The 19,673-nt window shown below is 35.1% G+C and overlaps 1 protein-coding gene across 3 annotated transcripts in view; it reads left to right on the top strand.

Annotated features, from left to right (window-relative positions):
- LOC110023151 overlaps positions 1-16,947 on the top strand; it is a 30,944-nt gene extending 13,997 nt beyond the window's left edge. Inside the window, exons 5-12 of one of the 3 annotated variants that reach the window (XM_020722420.1) lie at positions 14,054-14,131; positions 14,272-14,439; positions 14,734-15,081; positions 15,159-15,433; positions 15,523-15,685; positions 15,780-16,123; positions 16,183-16,278; positions 16,537-16,947. In XM_020722420.1, coding sequence (XP_020578079.1) covers positions 14,054-14,131; positions 14,272-14,439; positions 14,734-15,081; positions 15,159-15,433; positions 15,523-15,685; positions 15,780-16,123; positions 16,183-16,278; positions 16,537-16,549 — 1,485 coding nt within the window. In that variant the 3' untranslated portion in view covers positions 16,550-16,947. Of the gene's footprint in view, positions 1-14,053; positions 14,132-14,271; positions 14,440-14,733; positions 15,082-15,149; positions 15,434-15,522; positions 15,686-15,779; positions 16,124-16,182; positions 16,279-16,536 lie in introns of all 3 variants that reach the window. The other 2 variants (XM_020722419.1, XM_020722421.1) reach the window with 2 other exon arrangements.
- The last annotated feature ends 2,726 nt before the right edge of the window (positions 16,948-19,673 follow it).

The raw sequence follows: 19,673 nt of genomic DNA, 5'->3' as shown, positions 1-19,673 counted from the left end.
CCAATGAAGAAGAGGAGAGGAGAGAGCATTGTAGAGGAGGGGGGAGGTCGAGTTCGTGCGGGTGAAGGAAGAGAAGCAATTGAACATAAAAAGAGGAGAGATGAAGCTAGCATGCGAAGGAAGAAGAGATCCGTGGGTGTGCTGAGCCAGACCGAGCTTTTGCTAAGTAAAAATTATATTTTTTATGTTTTAATATTATACATTTTTGGATTTATATATATGTAACACCAATAAATATAATAATAATAATAATAATAATAATAATAATAATAATAATAATAATAATAATAATAATAATAATAATAATAATAATATGAAGGATTTATTTGAGATTTGAAATAAATTTTACAATTACTTATTTGAGTGGACATTTATTAAATATTGAATAAAATCATAAATGTTGATTTAGTTGAAGTTTTGATAATCAAATTAAACTTATATGATACTTAAAATAAATCTTCTAATCAACAATTAAAGTTACATCAATAATTAAAAGATTATTTAAGCATAATTAATAATATGCTTAAGATTTTATTTTTATAATATTGTTGGTAGCTAACTATTGGATGTAAATATTAGATGTGTTTAAGTCATACAATTTTGAGGTGAATATTCATACTTTTAATTTATATTAATAATTTGTTTCTTCTCAATTTTTTGCAATTGATGACACATGCACATGCTTTATTTTGATTGAGATATTTTTCTTCATCGGTCATATTGTTATGAATAATGTAATTACTTATTCTTATGCATTTCTTATATACTTTATGTATGTTAAAATGAATATGACAAATACATGAATGAGATATTTATGTTGACTACTTGTATGTGTATGACTGATTATGATAGAGTCACCCCTTGATGGTACTAGTAGGAGAACACTAAGGTACCCGTGCATGTATATGAAAAAAGATATTGAAATTGATGTGCCTTATTTGACATAATTTTTAGACGATGCTTCTATGACAATTCTATAGATGTCAAATGATATTAATGTGCTAATGATATGATAAAGTCACTTTGAATAATATCAAATATTTATTTTTATTTATTAAATAGTTTAAATAGCATGCATATTGCTTCATTCTCTCTTGTATTAGTGTGGTTTATGAATACGAGTATTCACTGACTCGTTTAGCTCATAGTTATTTTAAACTAACGTTTTAGGTAAATTTTAAGAATTTAAAAGATGAGCGATAGAAAGAAAAATATTTATAGAAGACACAAACAACTAGTAACGAGGTAATTTTAATTGTACAATTTTAATTTAATTTGATTAAAGATTCCTTCATATGTTAAATTGTAGATTATTATAGAAAATTTGATTCTCACTGTTCGACTATCTGTTCCCGTTTTGGTTAATTCCAAGCTTCGGGCCGCGTCATGAGATCAGGTATCTATAATCTAATACATTGCATCCATATGAACCTTCCTTGAATCATGCATGTAGCGGCTCACCACCCGCACAGAGAAGAGATGTCGGGTCGAGTGTGACATAGATCAGACAGCTCACTAATCTCTAGCAACTCTCACAATCAATCGGTTCTTCTGCCTCTGCACTCAATTTGACCTTCTGGAGCAAGACAATCCCCTTAGATCTGCATTCCACATTCTACTTCATTCCCGATAAATTATCTGAGCTGTCTAAGATCCTTCATCTCAAACTCATTGTCTAATCTTACCTTTAGTTGGGCAATCTTTGCCTCTTCATCCTCGTTGACAATGGTATCATCAATATATAGAACTAGTAAAGTGGTGTGATCTTCATGTTATCGAAGGATACAATATGATTTGCTTTGATTTGCTAATATCCTATGTTCATCATAACCTTTCTAAACTTTTTAAACCAGGCTCAAGGAGACTGCTTCAATCCATACAGAGAATGTCTGAGCTAACACACATTGCCCACTGTCTAGACTGTATCGAATTTTGTTGGTATCTCCTTATATATCTTCTCTAGTAACTCATCATGAAGAAATGCATCTTTACATCAAGTTGGTGCAATCTCTACTCACCATTCATTACTAGTGAAATCAGTGTCATCACTGTACTCATCATTGCTACTGGTGCAAAAGTTTCATCATAGTCAATGTCATATGTCTGACTGTACCCTTTAGTCATCAGCCGTGCTTTGTATCACTCCACCTCCCCTTATAGAGTTTGTCTTACTATTAAAATCCACTTGCACTTCATTGTCTTTTCCCCATTGACAATGGTACTATCTCCCATGTTTGATTTTTATTGAGAGCGTTAAGCTCTTTATGCAGAACCGCTTTCTACTTGGGATCCTCTTTAGCAATCTGCTAACACTTGGGTATAGAGATAATGTACAATAATGTAATGAATGCTCATTGTTAACGTGATATGTTTGAATATGAAACAAAATTAGCAATGTCATGTTTTCACTCAAAACAATTGAAAGGATGTTCCGCATTGCTGCGAGAGGTCCTTCTGAAAGTTAAGGGGTTAAGAGGAGGAATCATATCACCTGGGAGTTCTGAGTCGGAGGAGGATGGTGTAGGTGTCACAAGGGTCGAGGAAGAACATGACAAGTGATTAGTTGACACAAATAACACTGCAGACACCGTTCCTTCAATTGGCTTCCTTTTTTTGTATACACCCTTAGCTCGCCTTCAACTTGAATCCCACCACCTCTAGGTTTCTGGTTCCTCAACTGATTCATCCCACATCGTAGGACAAGACATCTCTCCCATGCTACTCACCCCTCTTGCCTCATATCTTCAGTATCTAGCAAGTCACCGAAGGGTGAGGTCTCCTCCTGGGTGTAGTATGATTCAAATTCTCTAAATGACACATCCATGCTCACAAACAGTCTCTTATCCACTGGGCTCCAACATACATATCTCTTCTGGGTAGTAGGATAACTTATGAACACACATTTCATAGCTCTAGGATCTAACTTCCCTCCTAATGGACTGTTATCTTTCACAAAACATACACATCTAAAAACATTCAATGAGAGGATCTCACTATTATCTTCTTTGAACATCCGATATCGAGAATTCCAATCCAACACCCTCGAGGGAATCCTGATGATCAATTGGGCAGCTGTCAAGCTGCTTGGCCTTATAAGTGCTTTGGGATATTCATTATGATCATCATGCTTTGAGCTACCTCTAGAATGTGTCTTTTCTTCCTCTCCGCTATTTCATTTTGTTTCGGTGTGTATGGATATATGGTTTGATGACATATTCCTTAGCCTGACAGGTATTCCCCAAATATTTTGTTTGTATACTCTATCCCATTATCAAAGCTCAATATCTTCATTACCGCATCATATTGAGTTTGAATTTCCTTGTGGAAGTCTTTAAAGCAAACACATACATCACCCTTATTTTTCATCAATTATAATTAAGTAACACGAAAAAAAAAATTATCACAAAATATCGATAACTATTCATAGAACTTGTAGAATAAGGTTCCCAAACATTAGAATGCATCAAGTTAAAAATATCAGAACTTCTATTCCCATAATTGATATAAGCTCATAGTAAGCTTACCAAACTTACAAGCCTCACATATTAGCTTTTGTTTATTTGCTTTTTCATACAAAGAAAGATGCAACCAACTCAATAAACTGAAACAAGAGTGCCCCATTCTTCTGTGATGTAGCAACATTCTCTACTCTTCTCCAGATTCCCCTACTTTGATACTCTATACCATGGATGCCAAAGCTAAGTCCTTCCCCTCCCGGTTTAAGTACTAGAGTCTACTTTCTCATGTTCCAGTCCCAAGTGTCTGACCTGTCATTTTCTTTTGGAAGATCACCCTAGAAACATCAAAAGAAACAACACATTTTAGTTGGAGAATAATGACACCAATGACTTACTAGAAAAGGAGTATGCAAAATACTGGACAAAGTAATATAATTGATACCTCTCAGTACCAACTATAGGCTATATTGTACCATCAGCAGCCCGGACAATCTCAAGTACTGCTTGGCGAGTATAGGAAGAAAACTCTTTAGCAGTACCTATCACATGTCGAGATGCACCAGAATCTGTTATCCGTTTTTATGATCTTTTGGTGGAAATAGAGGAAAGCATGTGTATCACAAGTACCTTTGTCATAGCGAACATAAGTGGCTATGTTACCCCTTGATGACGGCTGGTTGGAGGCATTCTCAGTCCCATCTTTTGCTGCTTTCTGCTTCCTCTTCAACAACTCCAGACACATGATCCTCACTAGTAAAAATCACACCTCTCCTTCTGATACCATTAGATTTGTCCGGTCGTTCTCTTTTTCACTTATTAGACTCCCACAACCACGATCAAGGCCTCCATCCTGTCTACGTTCACCTATTTCTCTCTCTCCTTAGGTGACCTAGGAAAGGTCTTGCTAAGTGCCCAATTTCACCACAGTTGTAATATTTGCGAGTCTCCCTTATTCACCCATCATACCGGTGCTCGAGCTAGCCAAATCTGTTCTTGCACCTGGAAGTCTATTTGGCTCAGAGTGTAGCTTCATGCAACTCTTTTTTTATATCATTGAAGCAATGACCTCATCCACAAAAGGAGCAATCGCCTGAGGTAGGCCAGATTTCTTCTGATCAATGGTCAAGTTCAGATGGGCCAAAAACCGCATAGTCCTGAGTTGTGCAAAAATCTCCCGTTTCTTGCACTCTGGATCGCCATTGATCGACATCGGTGAGAAGTGATCAAGATCTGCTCACAGCCACTCAGATCTATGGTTTATTTCTGAATTAATCTATCACCCTGTAGCACTACTTCTATCTTATACTAATTCTGGAACAACTTCATGGTTCTTTGTCTCATTATAAATCATCTGCAGCTTTGCCTAGATGTCCCTCATATTTTGAATGCCATCTAATGAGGATGCATTCGACGGAACCGTAAAGTTGAGTAGCCAAGTGTAGATTAAGGCTTGTGTGGTCCTCCACTTACCACCTCAGCACTGTCACTCATTGGTTCCTCTCTGATTAGATCCCTCAAGTATCTTCTCTACTAGAGCAGTTTCGATCCGAGAGAACTAAATCAGATATGTGGTCGGTCATCCATCAAGCTTTAGATCCACAGGAGGGAGGTCTAGTTTCACTTACGTCAGAGCACGTGCTGAAGTGGTGGCTCCCTTCGAGATGCTGTCACACCTTGTGTCCGGAAGGCGGTACAACCCAACAACACATGACATGATAAAAATAATTTAACCAGTTTTGTATTCTTGAAAGGAAAAAAATATGCAAGTGATGATAAAAATTCAAATTTTTATTCCACAAATAAGGATACAACCGATACAACTGAAAGAAAAATGAAAAATAAGGAAACAACTACCCAACCCTAAAAGAAAAATATAATAACCTATGTAAAACTGAAAAATACCAAAAAGAAATTTAAATCTGAAGAGTCTGCTCTGGTGAAGATGACCTGGTAAATGATGAGTAAAGTCTGTTATATAAAAATATCAACGGGTGAATTTGGAAACCAAACTAAGTAAATAACTACTATTTATTAAAACATAAACGGTAACGAAAATAAGCTATGTAGTAAGACCAATTAAAAGAGATGATTGATTATTTGTTTAAAAAAAATTCTAAAAGCTATCATATGTTTATGATCATGAATAAGAGTTACAAATGAATTTTTCTGTAGATATAAGGTGTTTTGGTATATATATGAATAATCAATTATTTCATACTAACAGATAATATAAAATTTCAATGTATGCATATATATATATATAATTATATTTTTATCTAGTCAATTTACTGCGACACCTTGAAACAAGGAAAGGTAGACACCAATCCCATGTAAATCCACACATTTCCTTAAAAGACTCGTAAGTCCGGCTAAACATAACAAAAGGATTTAATTCCGACATAATAATATTATAATATTAGTTATAGTTCATGCATCACAATCACAACACAAGAATATAACTACAAAATGTGAACTAATATTTATAAGCAATTATGAAAACTGAAACAATGAGATTTACCATATCGAATATTTAAAGAAATACTAAATACTGAAGCCATGAAATGCGAACAATTAAACACCAGGTTAAATAGGAATAAAACAAGGCTAAATATCCATTAAAGTCATTATGTGCAAAAATACAAAATTTATAGAACTATGTGAACAAGATTTGAAAGGTACGAATCACAATCCTACGATTAACAAGGAATCTAATACAATTACCAAAGATAACACCTCTAAACAGGAAGACTACGTTTATCCCATAACAAAGAGTGGTTACTTACCTCGAGAAGACAACGTGATACTTCTATGAATTTTATAGTTCCACTATCGATCATATATCAATTAGAATATGAAAAATATAAATAGTTATGAAATTAAATTAATTGTAATCAACATTTATTTTTATGATCACTTCTATTATTAAATTAATATTATAATAATATTTAATAGAAGTAACTTATGAACCTAATTAATATTAATAACAAAAATAACTTCAAATCCTACATTTCTCAAATCACGTTTCTCCTCTATTTTGTCTTAAATCCTGATTCAAGAAACCGTTAAAAAGGATTTATGAGAGTTAGGATTGTGGAAGTGCGAGACTGGGAGAAGTGGAGATAGACTCAGGTTACCTTCCTCGATGGTTCGGGTAGGAGTGAATAGGAGGATGGGAGTTTTGGGTCTCTGTATGCCACAATCCCGTCGTTGTCTTCGTTGTGAGCTCCAATTGCGACTGTATCGTAAGTCTTGACACACGAAACCAATGTTTTCAGGTGAAATCGGGAGAGCGAGAGGAAGAGGAGAGGTCTGATGCCCTAGCTCGTGTCAATCCTCTCTAAATAGCTACGAGAGGCGGTGGGTTTGATCAGTTCGGGAAGGCGACAACATCATGTTGGAGAAAAGGAAAGTACGATTTTAGAAAGTCGGTAGTGCAGAGAACAATGACGGAAAGAAGGAAAAAAAGGTAAGGAAATAATTTTGGTTCTTACATACTACCCTCTTCAAAAGAATTTAGTCCCCAAATTTAGGGTCTGTTTGGGGCAGCTGTTGATTATTTATAATCTGCTGATAAACAGATTATTCTGATAATCTTATAATCTGCATATTATCAGAATAAGTTGACTTGCTGTTTGGGGGAACTTATGCAGAATAGTTTATTGATAGCTGTTGCTGGATAAATGACTTTCATGCCCCTATTTGGTGAAAATGTTTGCAACGAAACTAAAATAAAAATTTTAACTACTCTATATACTAACTGCCTTAAAGCACACATATCAGAAATTCTAAGGATTTAAGACATTTATTGAATTGGACATATATAAGAGAAGACATTCCAGGATCTCAAAGAATAACATAGCCTCATTCTCTTCACAAGAGACTCCCAACTATCATTGTTAGAAAACATAAGAATCAAATATGTAAATAAAGCAGTAACAAAAATAATTAAACAAAATCTCTAACTCTTAGAAAAGGGTAGCATGATACCAGGGAACGGATTGAATCCCAGTGCTGCCATGACTATCGTCTTCCTTCCGCATCAAGGAACCGGAGGATGACATCGGATAGGAAGTCATTAATAGCTTCCTCAAATGGAAACCTATCGATTTCCTGTCGCGATCTCAGCGAAGGAGAGCAAAGGAGAGGGGAGGATCAGCTCGGCAGCGCGGCAAGCCGAGGGATCTGACAGGCGTGAGCAGAGATCGGGGAAGGCTATGGCGTGAGCAGAGATCGGGGAAGGCTATGGCATGAGCAGAGATCAGAGAGGGATTTTCTAAAGCGCGAAGCTTTCGACCTCCGCGAGGATGAACGATATCGGGGAAGGCTAGGGCGAGGGGGAGCACAGAGGGCACGAGAGGAAATTTTCTCCCAAATGCGCGAAGAAGACGTTGGACACGACCCCCTCTCCACTTCTCCACCTACTAACAAAAATGTAGAAGCGCGTCTCAGCGGTGGGATTACGCAGGGCCGAATGCATTTTTCAAACACTCGTTGGGCTTTTTTATACCGCCACCGCAGTCAATAAGCTGCCCCAAATGGGCCCTTATACTCAAGGTTACATCAACTCAACTTGTAGAAAATTATGGGTGTTATCTTGTATATGGATTTTGTTAATAACCACTTAAAATCATGAAACTACTTGACATACAAAGATGAGTCAGATGACACGACTAATGTAAAATGTATTGAATAACCCAATGTACTTAATGATATGATATGAATGAATGTGAGGCCCCAAAGTTAAACAACTTTACTTGTAGGTTGTTTTAAAATAGGGATAATACCTGTCACTGCAGCAGAAGCTTCATGGGCTTATCGAGAGTCTTAACAAATGCTCGAGGTGAAATTTGCTTGCCTGGGCTGCTCCGGAGCCTGAGATCATTGAGGTTGGTACTGCACCATTGAAGGATTTTGATAAAGCAGGGGCGGCAACTAGTGTTGTTGGTATTGCAATCCATGAGGATGTTGTTGATATGGGTTGAGACACCATCCTTTGTTGCTCTGTTGGGGCTGTAAGTAGTATTTACCTTTTTGTCTGTGTCATCTTGTTTCTGGTGCCAACCCTTCTTAGATTTATGCCACATATTCTTATGCTGCTTGTCGTTGGGCTCCTGGTTTAGTATAGGCTTAGTTTGGGGTGGGAAGGGAAAATCCTAAATCTTGTGATCGCTGTTGTAACAGTTGAAACAATTGCCAATAGTTAGGTTACAAGGTCCAAGGTGTCTCTTCCCATAGTGAGAGCAATTAGAATTGCTCTTAGGTTTATCTTTCAAGTGTTTTTTTTTGTGGTTCTTCCTGTACTAGAGCATCAATATCCTTTTGTTTTGTGATAGTCTTTTCTTTATTCACATACATCTCTATCTCGGTATGTATAACTCGATTCACCAACTCTCTGTAGGCAGCACAATTGACAACCGATAGGAACCTTTGAATGTCTTCTCTTAAGCCAATAACTAGGTGGTAGTTTTTTTGATCTTCGTGCTGATTAATCAAGGGAATGAAACAAACAATCCTGATAAATTACGTTTCATACTCCCGAACGATTTTCGTTTCTTGCTCCAATTTCTTTAAGTTGTTCATGAGCTTGGCCCGATCTGCTAAAGGAGAATATTGTTATAGGAACAGTTTCTCGAAATCCAGCATGGAAACTACCGCGTTTGGTTCAAAAGTGTTGCGACGGTGACTTTCCCACCAGTCATTAGCTCCTTCACATAATTGAAATGTTGCAATGTCCACCTTAAGATCTCCAGGACTCTTTATTCCTCGAAGCCTCTTTTCGATATCATGGAGCCATGCATTAGCCTCGATTGGGTTCATCGTGCCATTGAAGGTATGGGTTCATCGTGCCATTGAAGGTAGGAGGATGTGTCTTCAGAAACTGGTGCATCTCTCAATCTATAGCACTCCCAGTAGTCATTTCCATTGGTTGTTTGGGTTGCGTCTTCATGGCAACCACTGGTAATACTTGTTGAGTGACTTGTGTTGTTGGTTGCACAACTTGTTGGATAGCTTGGACCACTTCTGCAATTTGGGCCGCAAAGTTAGCTTGTGACGCTTGGGTAACATTCTGTGTTACCACTTTCATGTTAATCGCTAAGTTGAGATTTTGTGCTCCAATAGTCTCGGTGGTTTAAGCGAAATCAATATGATGGTGATTAGAGGAGCGGAGACCCCTAAGAACATGCATCTCATTTATAGTAGCTTACTGAACTCCTCTTCCATGAGCAACTGCAGTGCCTCTTCTTTTTGGAGCTATTATAAACAACCGAAAGATACACAAAATTAAAATTGGACTTACTGAATTACAAGATAATCTATCCCCTACCCAATCCTATGAAATCAAGGGATTTGAGATGCAAAGTCAAAGAAGGTTAAATATAAAACACAGGCTCTGATACCACTCTGTGACACATAAGGTTTGGAAGACAGTACACCCCGACAACACATGATATGATAAAAAGAATTTAACTTGCTTGTATCTTAAAAGAAAAAAAAATGGAAATAATGATAAAAATTCAAATTTATATTCCATAAATAAGGATACAACCAATACAAGTGAAAGAAAAAAATAAAAATAAGGAAACAATTACCCAACCCAGAAAGAAAAATATAATACCTCATATGAAACTATAAAACATCAAATGTAAATCAAAATCTGAAAAGTCAACTCTGGTGGAGATGCCCCAATAAGTGGTTGGGTGAAACCTGTTATATAAAAATATTAACTGGTGAGTTTGAAATTCAAAATCAATAAATTATTACTATTTATTAAAAACATAAACGGTAATGAAAATGGGGCATACATTATGACCATTAAAAAGAGATGATTGAATATGTGTTTAAAATAAATTACAAGAATTATCATATGTTTATGATCATGAATAAGAGTTATATATGCATTTTTTTATAGATATCAGGTGTTTTGGTATAGATATGATTAATCAATCATTTTCAACTTCCTGATAATATACAATTTCAATGTATGCATATACATACATATAATTATATTTATATGTAGTTAGTTTACTACGACACTCTGAAACAAGAAAATGTAGCCTCCAATCCCATAGAAATCCACTGATTTCTCTGAAGGATCTGTCGGTCCGACAAATCATAACGAATGAGTTTAATACCGATATAATAATATTATAAATATTAGTTATATTTTATGCATCGCAATTGCAACACAAGAATATAACTATAATATGTCAACCAATATTTATAGGAAATTATTAAAATTGAAATAATGAGATTTACCACATCAAATATTCAAAGAAATACTAAATATTGAAGCCATGAAATGCGAACAACCAAAAAATAGGTTAAGTAGGAAGGCAACAAGGCTAATTATCCATTAAAATCATTATGAGCAAAAATAAAAACTTCTAAAACTATGTGAACAATATTTGAAAGGAGGTACGAATCACAATCTTACGATTAACGAGGAATCTAATACAGTTAGCGAAGTTAACACCCATAACCAGGAAGGATATGTTTAACCCATAATAAAGAGCAGTTACTTACCTTGAAACCAGTACATGACGCTTCTATAAATTTGACGGTTCGATTATCGATTCTACATCGATTAGAATCTGAAAAATAGAAATAGGTATGAAATTAAATTAAGTGTAATCAATATTTATTATTATGATTATTACTTATGTTATTAAATTAATATTATAATAATATTTAATAAAAGTAACTTATGAACCTAGTTAATATTAATAAAAAAAATGAGCTTCAAATTCTACAGTTCTCAAATCTTATTTCTCCTCTGTTTTGTCTAAAATCCTCGATTAAGAAACCATTAAAAAGGATTTATGGGATTTAGGATTGCAGAACTTACAACTGGGAGAAGTGGAGATAGACGCGGGTTACCTTCTTCAATGGTTCTGATAGCAGTGAACATAAGGAGAAGGAAGATGAGAGTTTCAAGTCTCTGTATGTCGCGATCCTATCATTGTCTTTGCTGCGAGCTCCAATCACGGCTGTATCTCAAGCCTCGGCGCGTGAAACCGATGGTTTCGAGTGAAATTGGGAGAGCGAGGGAGGAAGATCAAAAGGAAGAGGAGAGGTGTGATGCTCTTGCCTGCTTCTATCCTCCCTAAATAGTCGCCAGAAGTGGTGGGTTTGATCAATTCAGGAAGGCAGCAACATCTGGCGAGAGAAGAAAAAGAAAGTGTGATTTTAGGAAGTCAGCAATGCAGTGAACAACGAAGGAAAGAAGGAAGAAAAAAAAAGGTAAGGAAATAATTTCGGTTATGACAATAGCTCCCTGTATAAGCCCGATCAAGAAACTTAAGAACTTCGGGATCTTTTTTTCCCATAAACTTCAATCCTTTACTTCTCGTACTATATTCATCTTTTGACATCCTTAATCATAAGAATCCAAGCCCAGTTCACACAAATCAAATAATATATATCCTTCGCATCAATATGCCATGATCCCTTCATTGCCTTCTTGGATCAGGAAAACATGGAGGAATTGAGAGACTGAGGCTTCTGTCGGATGGGTCTCGTGTGGTAAAGATACAAACTGCAGTTTCGAAGATCTCTATATACCACTACCACAATCCCATCATTGCTTTCCCAGTTAGCTCTAATCACGACTGTATCACTGCAATCTCGTAGTGGTCTCCCTTATTAGGTCCAATCACGACTGTATTGCGAATCTCCAAGCCTTGATCCCTTCAAGCTCAACTTCGCAAGGACGAAGAGGAAGGAAGAGAAGTTTCGGTTCTCCGTATGCCCTATACCAAGCAATCCCATCAAGCCATGATCCCGTCTTCGTCTTGCTCACGAGGGCAAAGAGGAAGGAGAGAAGTTTTGGGTCTTTGTACGCCCGATCCCGACTATCAAGCACCAAGGCCAACTGCTTGGGTTAGGGCTAGGGTAATGGCTTTGATATCATGAAGAAAGAATTGTTCAAAACTTGCTTTGTACATTTATATTGCAGTCTTAAATTGGGTATTGCAATATTTTACAAATCCAATAGACTTCTTCAATATTCCCTTTCTACCAATGGGACTCTAAATGAGGTCCAATTCTCAACAAAATCCTTCTCTTTTTAACACTCAAAAAATGTATATTTTATTTGAATTCATATATTTTACCCTTGATTAATTTTATTACACCTCCGAATGCCAACTGAAACCAAAATTCTGTGTCATGAACTTATTTTCCATTAGTATCACCTTGTGGAAATTTATATCACCTTCAGGATTATTGCATTTGTATTTATGGCTTCTAGAAATGGTCTTTAGGCTCTTTTTTCGTTTAATATATCTTTAGCTTTGTTGAAAATAGTAGTTTTGGTTACTATCTAAAGCGGCATCCAATAGTTTTATTAGTTTCTTATAGAAGCGTAGTGTCAAGTACATTGTTATTAGAAAAAAAAGTGCTGCTGTTTCTTAGAAGATAAAATAGTTTGCAAGATATCGTTTCTTTCTTCGCTACCGAGTTGTCCTTTTCTATTTTCATTTCGGCAAACTTTGCTTACAAATTTTTCTTGGATTGTATTGTTTTCCTATTTTTGTGTGGAAAGATTTTTGGGTTGGAACCTTGGCCAAGGATGGGTCTCCAAGTTATTGTTTTGAGATGCGTGCGATATATATGAGCAATCAATTAAATTTTTATTGCAGTCATCTTAAATAAATAAACTTTTAAAACTCATCCTTACCAATAATTTGGGCCTGATATTCTAACCCTTTTTTGTTTCTTTTTGCTGTTTCTATACTGCATAGGCTTGTAATACCTATTCCTTTAATTGTCGTTTGTTGAGCTATGCATGTTCTCATAAATCCTTAGGTTTTCCAAGAAAAAGAAATAAAAAAACCTTAATTTCATGACCATATAGCTACATGAATCATCCTCAGCTTATCCTAACTGTTTTGATAGCAAAATTTTTGCAAGTCCATAGGAAAATTCACTTAAAAAAAGATCATCATCCTATACAAGAGTGATTTTTGATGTATTATTATTAATTTGACCTTTAAGTGAGAAATAGTCATTTAAAATTGTGACCTTTCTCTTCAAATTTCCATCCGTTACCATGCATTGCTATTGACTTGAAATTTTTTTTATGCACATCAGTTTTTTATTCAAAGTCCAGTTGTACTTGCTTTGCATGTCTTTTAGAAGTCGTACCAAATGTTGCATCACCTTTTTTTTCTTTTTTGGTAACATTGCTTTTATATTATATAAGCTTTCGTCTTTCATATAGTCTAAAGTCTATTCACACAATGTCATGGAGAAACAATTGGAGGCAACATAATTATCATTACAGGATTTTTTAACAGAAACGTTATACACCTATGCATTCGTTGAAATACATTGGTATTGAGTTACATGCTGAAAACTGACATTTTTCTATTAATTGCATGCTTTAATTGTTTTTATATTATTAAAAATGTTCATTTTCACATGGGAAGTTCTCTTTACTTCTAGAAAAAAATAAAAAATAAAAAAGATTTCTTAACTCTCCTGACGAAAACTTTATTATACATCTCTCAGCAAGTTGATATGACTACCTCTGTAAAATAATCTGATATAATCATGCGCAGATTAACTTATTATAAGGTATTCTTTTTTCCCAGGCTTCTTGTCGGAGGAATTTTTCTCTTGATGTTGTTTTATTAGATGCTATTGGTCGGACAGTACATAAAGACATGGAGGTCTCTTCTACGATCTTCTACTTATTGATCTCTCTCTCTCTCTCTCTCTCTCACGCTCGCGCGCACACACACATGTATATATGTATATGTTTTGCAGGTTCATACATACATATGCATTCACTGATATTGCTTTGCTTCAGATCATTGCTTCACTTGTATATGCCAACAGTGGAAGCCCAATCGAGAAAACTCAAGATAATCCGGAAGCTCCACTATTGGTAGCCTGTGAGGGGCTTGAATACCCTTCTACAGAAAAACCAGTTGCACTTTTTCTTGGCCGTGCGACGTTTAAGCTTAAAATATCACAGGTATTTCGTTCTAAGACCTTTGAATACCCTTCTACAGAAAACCAGTTGCACTTTTTCTTGGCCGCGTGACCTTTAAGCTTACTTGGATATGCTTTTGTAGTGTCTTTAATCATAGCATATGAACATAATCCATTTCTATGATGTAGTTGACTTTGCAGCTATATTTTCTATTTAGCTTGTTAAGACCTTCATGCCAATTATTTTCTTATAGATGCTATTTTCTTAATCACATCCCATTAAGCAAGTAGAAGACTCATTTTTCTCAATATTGATGATATCTTCCGTTTCTTTCAGCTTTCATCGAAGTCTGATAATAGACTATTCAGCATATGTTTCCGTGCATCACAAACTAAATGTTACCCATTTTTTGAAGCATGTTGTCCTCCAATTCGTTGTATATCAAGAAGTCGTTGTATTCGGCCAATTATCATTGGAAAAAGGCAGACATTAGCGTCTCCAGTTTGTGACAGAACTCATGCTCCAGGAATGAATGATAGGCTTCAAGTAACTAATGAGGACATTAGAATTGGTCATCCTGAAAGAGAGAGTCATGGGAAGCCAGTCAATGTTCTGTCATCTAAACGTTCCAAAGTAGGCTCAGAAAAATCAAGACAAGTAGATGCAAATGGGAACCTAGCACAGGTACCTGCTAATTCCTTTTGCATATATGCCCCTTTTGTTTCCTGGCTGAGTTATCATTGTACACGAAGGATGTGCAGGTGCTCAAGACGAACTTTGAAGCAAAACCAAATAATCTGGATGGACTCGACAGCTGCCCTTCTGACTCCGAAAGTATTGATGCTAGAAATTCTGATGTTAAATGGATAGGAGAATCCATAGATCCTTCTTCCGACGTAGTTATATTTAGGTACTGCTTAGAAGGTACATATGAACGTTCTTTATTACTCAAGGAGATGATAAAATCTTCAAACAATGAAGAAATGGTGACTTTTGCTGAGCAGGTTTGCCTGTATTCAGGATGCATGCATCATAGGTAATCCTCTTTCAACAATGAGGGCCAAAACTCTGAAATTATACGTTAAGGATGTTGAGTTCTAACAATTTGTATTGCTTTCATCTCAGATACCCAATTTTAATATCAAAACAATTGATTAAAGAGGGAAATGATACTTGGAATTCAATTTGTCAGAATGGAAATCGTGCCCTTTGGATGACAGCAACTCCTGAGATAAACAAAAGATTCATGAGCATTTCACGGTCTACCACTCGTGGTTTATCTGAAAAGGTTTGTTAATGTTTCATCTTTCTGTCCAAAGCACTGCATTCAGTGATTCACAAAGTTAGCCATCTTTAACCTTTTAATTCAAAAAATCTTGTAGGATCTGGAGGTTTTACGAGGAATTGCAGGATGTGGCGAGGAGCTGAGTCTGGAAAATTTCATCACAATGTGGCAGTGGTTATACCCAGTGGCTGTTGCTTTGTCAAACGTGCAAATAAATGCAATGTGGGAGTGCACCCTGCCAAAATGGATAGAAGGATTTATTACGGCGGAAGAGGCTGAGAGCACACTGAAGGGTCCAAGAGGAATTCAGAAGTCAGGAGCATTTGTGCTAAGGTTTCCTACTTCTCGCAGCTGGCCTCACCCAGATGCTGGCAGCCTAGTTGTTACCTATGTTGGTCCTGACCTCAATATTCACCATAGACTTCTTTCCATTGATCACAGGTATGTTAATCTCTCAGCATTCCACTGTATTACTTCCTGATGACAAGGCTTTGTTTCAGAAGTCTTCATCCCTGCTTTGATGACAGCAAGGAGAGTGGAGCGGAATTGCTACAGAACTTGCTTTTGAAGGAACCAGAGTTGTCTCAATTGGGAAGGCATGTAAATCAAGTTCTTTATTGTCTATGCTAAAATTTTGTGTTTTTAATAGTTAGCGCTCAGGTTTTGATTTGTGATTGGTTGTTTTTGTATATTTTTGTTAGTAATATATTTTTCTCAAATTTTCCCTCTTTAAGAAAAAGAACGATCTACAAACAAATGAGACATTTTTTTTTCTTTTTCTTAATATTTCTTCCTTTTAGAAATAATTATATAAAACCCCAGAAATAAAAAGAAAAAGTCCCGTCTTTCCGCAGGGTTTTTAGGTGAGGAACTGCATTCAGTGCCATATCTTCGATTGTTGCTTCAAGCATACCTTCAGTAATCTTGATTGCTAAAGAAGGAATGTATTCAAATGATGAGGCAATCTAGTCCACTTGATATGAAAGCCACAGTTTTGGCTGCCAAGAATTTGTTTGTACAGTAGTAGCTCTGGAGGCTCCATGTTTTTCAGTGCTGCTAAATTTTTTTCTTTTTTGCAGGGATTCCAAATGTAATAAAAAATCTTGTCATATTATAAAATTCACTTTTTAGGGATTTTGCTAGTTTCGATATTTACTTTTGTAAATACACATTTTTGTTAATGAGTATTACATGTTTAGGGCTCAGCTGAGACTACGGAGGCGAACTGAAACAGTTTGTTTCAATCTAAGCTTTGGTTGATAATATTTTTTGGTGTTGGCTTTCCAAAGTTTAGTTCATTTTTTATCTACATTGTACATGATTATTGTCTCCTCAATTTTTTTTTTCTTTGTGCGCGCACTTGCGGTGTGAGAACTGTGATGCTTTTATCTTGCATTATATGGTGTAATGTAGCTACAGGGTAGCATTGTCAAGTACTTGGGGATTCATATGTAATGTAGCTACAGGGTAGCATTGTCAAGTACTTAGGGATTCATATTGTTGAAAGTTTGTTCTTCCTCCATCTCTCTCATTTTCAGTCAACATTATTTAGTTTGTTAACGTTTTATAATATATTTTCATTTAATTTTTTTGTTCATGATATTAATCATAGCAATGTGTTTGTAGATCAGATTGCCAATTTCGATGGAAACACCGATGATTTTGTAGTTTATAATGCTATATAATAGCACGTATTCTCGTCAAGTTAAATCAAGAGGGGACATGTCTTTTATATATATATATATATTATTTTTATAAGGAATGGCAAGAGGTTATTATAGTCTCCAGCCACCCCTAATGTGACTAACAATTTGAGTATCACCTCGTTAACACCAACTATGTTAGAGGGGATTCAAACCCCTCAGTCTGAGCAGTCTTATATTGAGGATGCCGACCAGCAAGTCAGGGTATGTACTTGATTGATTGTCAAGTGACAATGTTATGACCCTTTTTAAGAAAATGAAAATGTTATGAGATTGATCTTATGGTAATGGCCCATACTAGAACTTAAGCGGGGACAATTAATTGAATAAAGACTATGATTTGAATTATCAATAGGTGGAGCACTTTTGACTTGTTGATGTTGAAGAATTGCGTGTTATTCAAGTGAATATGTAAGTTTTAGTATTAGATATATAAATACATAAGAATTGTGTGATATGTATTCAAATGACCCTCATTGTTTTTTAAAATTGATGTCTGCATTTAATGTCCAGCAAAAAAATATTCTTTTTATTTCAGCTAGAGAATGCTCAACCCCGTATTTTGGGACTTTATTTCTAATCAATATGATATGTTTATGAGCACACAACATATATCAATACTAAATTTTTAATTCACTGATTACGTTTTGATAACTAAAGATTAAAAATATATTCTACCGGGGAAAGCGAACCAAAGAATGTTGTAAAAAGGAGAAAATATGAGAGAATTTGATCACCAATGAATTCTTTGTATAAATCTAAGACCATATAGTTAAAGAAGAGCAACTAAAAATATAAATGGAAGTTATGCCCTCATAATGAGATATAACTCTCCCGATTGAAAGGATCCTTGTACATATGATAATAGAAAAAACATTGAAGTTAATCTTAGTATTCCAACGATCTAATATATATTCAACCAAATGATTCATGCTTAATTTTTAAGTATTAGTAAATCTAAACTAATTCAATTTCGAAGTAGTTGATGTAGGGTTAAATCTAAAACTCGTAAATTAATAAGTCTCCCATCATATGTAAAGTGCGGGTTAATATCTAAGAAAATTCTTCAATCTCTGTTATTCACATTCTTATTCTATTGTTATTTTTAATTTTGTAAGTCAATTTTATTAGACCTTATTCAACATGTGATAAATCATATGAATAATTTTTTTATTAGACCAAATTTATCTATAAATAGCGGTTCAAATGCATCAGTTCATGAAATATATTAAGTTTATTTTAAAAACCTAATCAAGAAGTAGGTTCTCCCTCTAGCTTATAAGGATATAGAGACTTTTTATATTTTAGTTAGGATTTGTAAAATTTAAACTAGGAGAGCATCTTATAGTTTTTTTGTTAATCTTGTGCCAAGTAAAATTAGTTAAATTAAAAATTTTACTTTTTTTTTATCGCATTTGTTATTTATGTTTCTATTGAGTCAAGTTTGAATATTGAGCATAAGAACAGTACTGTTGAATAAAATTATTGAATAAATTTTCAGGGTAAAGAAGGCCATGATACTTGAGTAGGCTCTTTAGGCCAAGCATGTTTATTTATTTATTTATTTATTTATTGCTTCAGTGGGAGGTTTGTCGGTTAAATAGAATAAATTTTTATTCAAATGGTGAATTAGGCTCTTGGCTTGCATTTTTATGCTCTTCTTTGGTCAAATATTAAGATTTTCAATTTTGTGGGTGAATTAGTTGTTTGGGCCAAGGTATGTAAGTTTTTGGGGAAATATGATTTTTAAAGAAATTCTTAAGCTTCACACATTATTGGTCCCTGCAACATATTATTTGTGTTAGACATTACCCTTTTGAGGGTAAGAATTTGGACTCTAGGTTTTTGCCACAACATTGACCACAGTTTTTGTAACACTTTCCCCACTATACCCCCATCTGACCTAGGATTCCATTCCTAGAACCCCTAGGTGGCTTGGTTGGCCTAGCTTGGTTTGGTTGACCTAAGTCAGGCCTATCTAACCATAGCTTGGTGGATCAAAACTTGGTTAGGTTTGGACCCTTGATTGGCTCAGATGTATCTTGGAGGATTCACCTAAACTTATATTTGATTAAATTTGAAATTAATCTAAATCTAAACATGATTAATCAAATCCAAATGTAAAACTCAAATTAAAATTTAACTCAAATTTTAAATTTTAATTAAATTTAAAATAAATCATAATTCAACATAAACACATTTTAAGACAAACATGAAATCTAATCAAATTGAAATTATTTCAAACACAATAATACATACATACATACATATATATGCTTTCCAAAGTT

The sequence above is a fragment of the Phalaenopsis equestris genome, unplaced genomic scaffold (assembly GCF_001263595.1).
Source record: "Phalaenopsis equestris unplaced genomic scaffold, ASM126359v1 Scaffold000219, whole genome shotgun sequence".
Lineage (NCBI taxonomy): Eukaryota > Viridiplantae > Streptophyta > Magnoliopsida > Asparagales > Orchidaceae > Phalaenopsis > Phalaenopsis equestris.
This window is presented reverse-complemented; position numbering and strand designations above follow the sequence as displayed.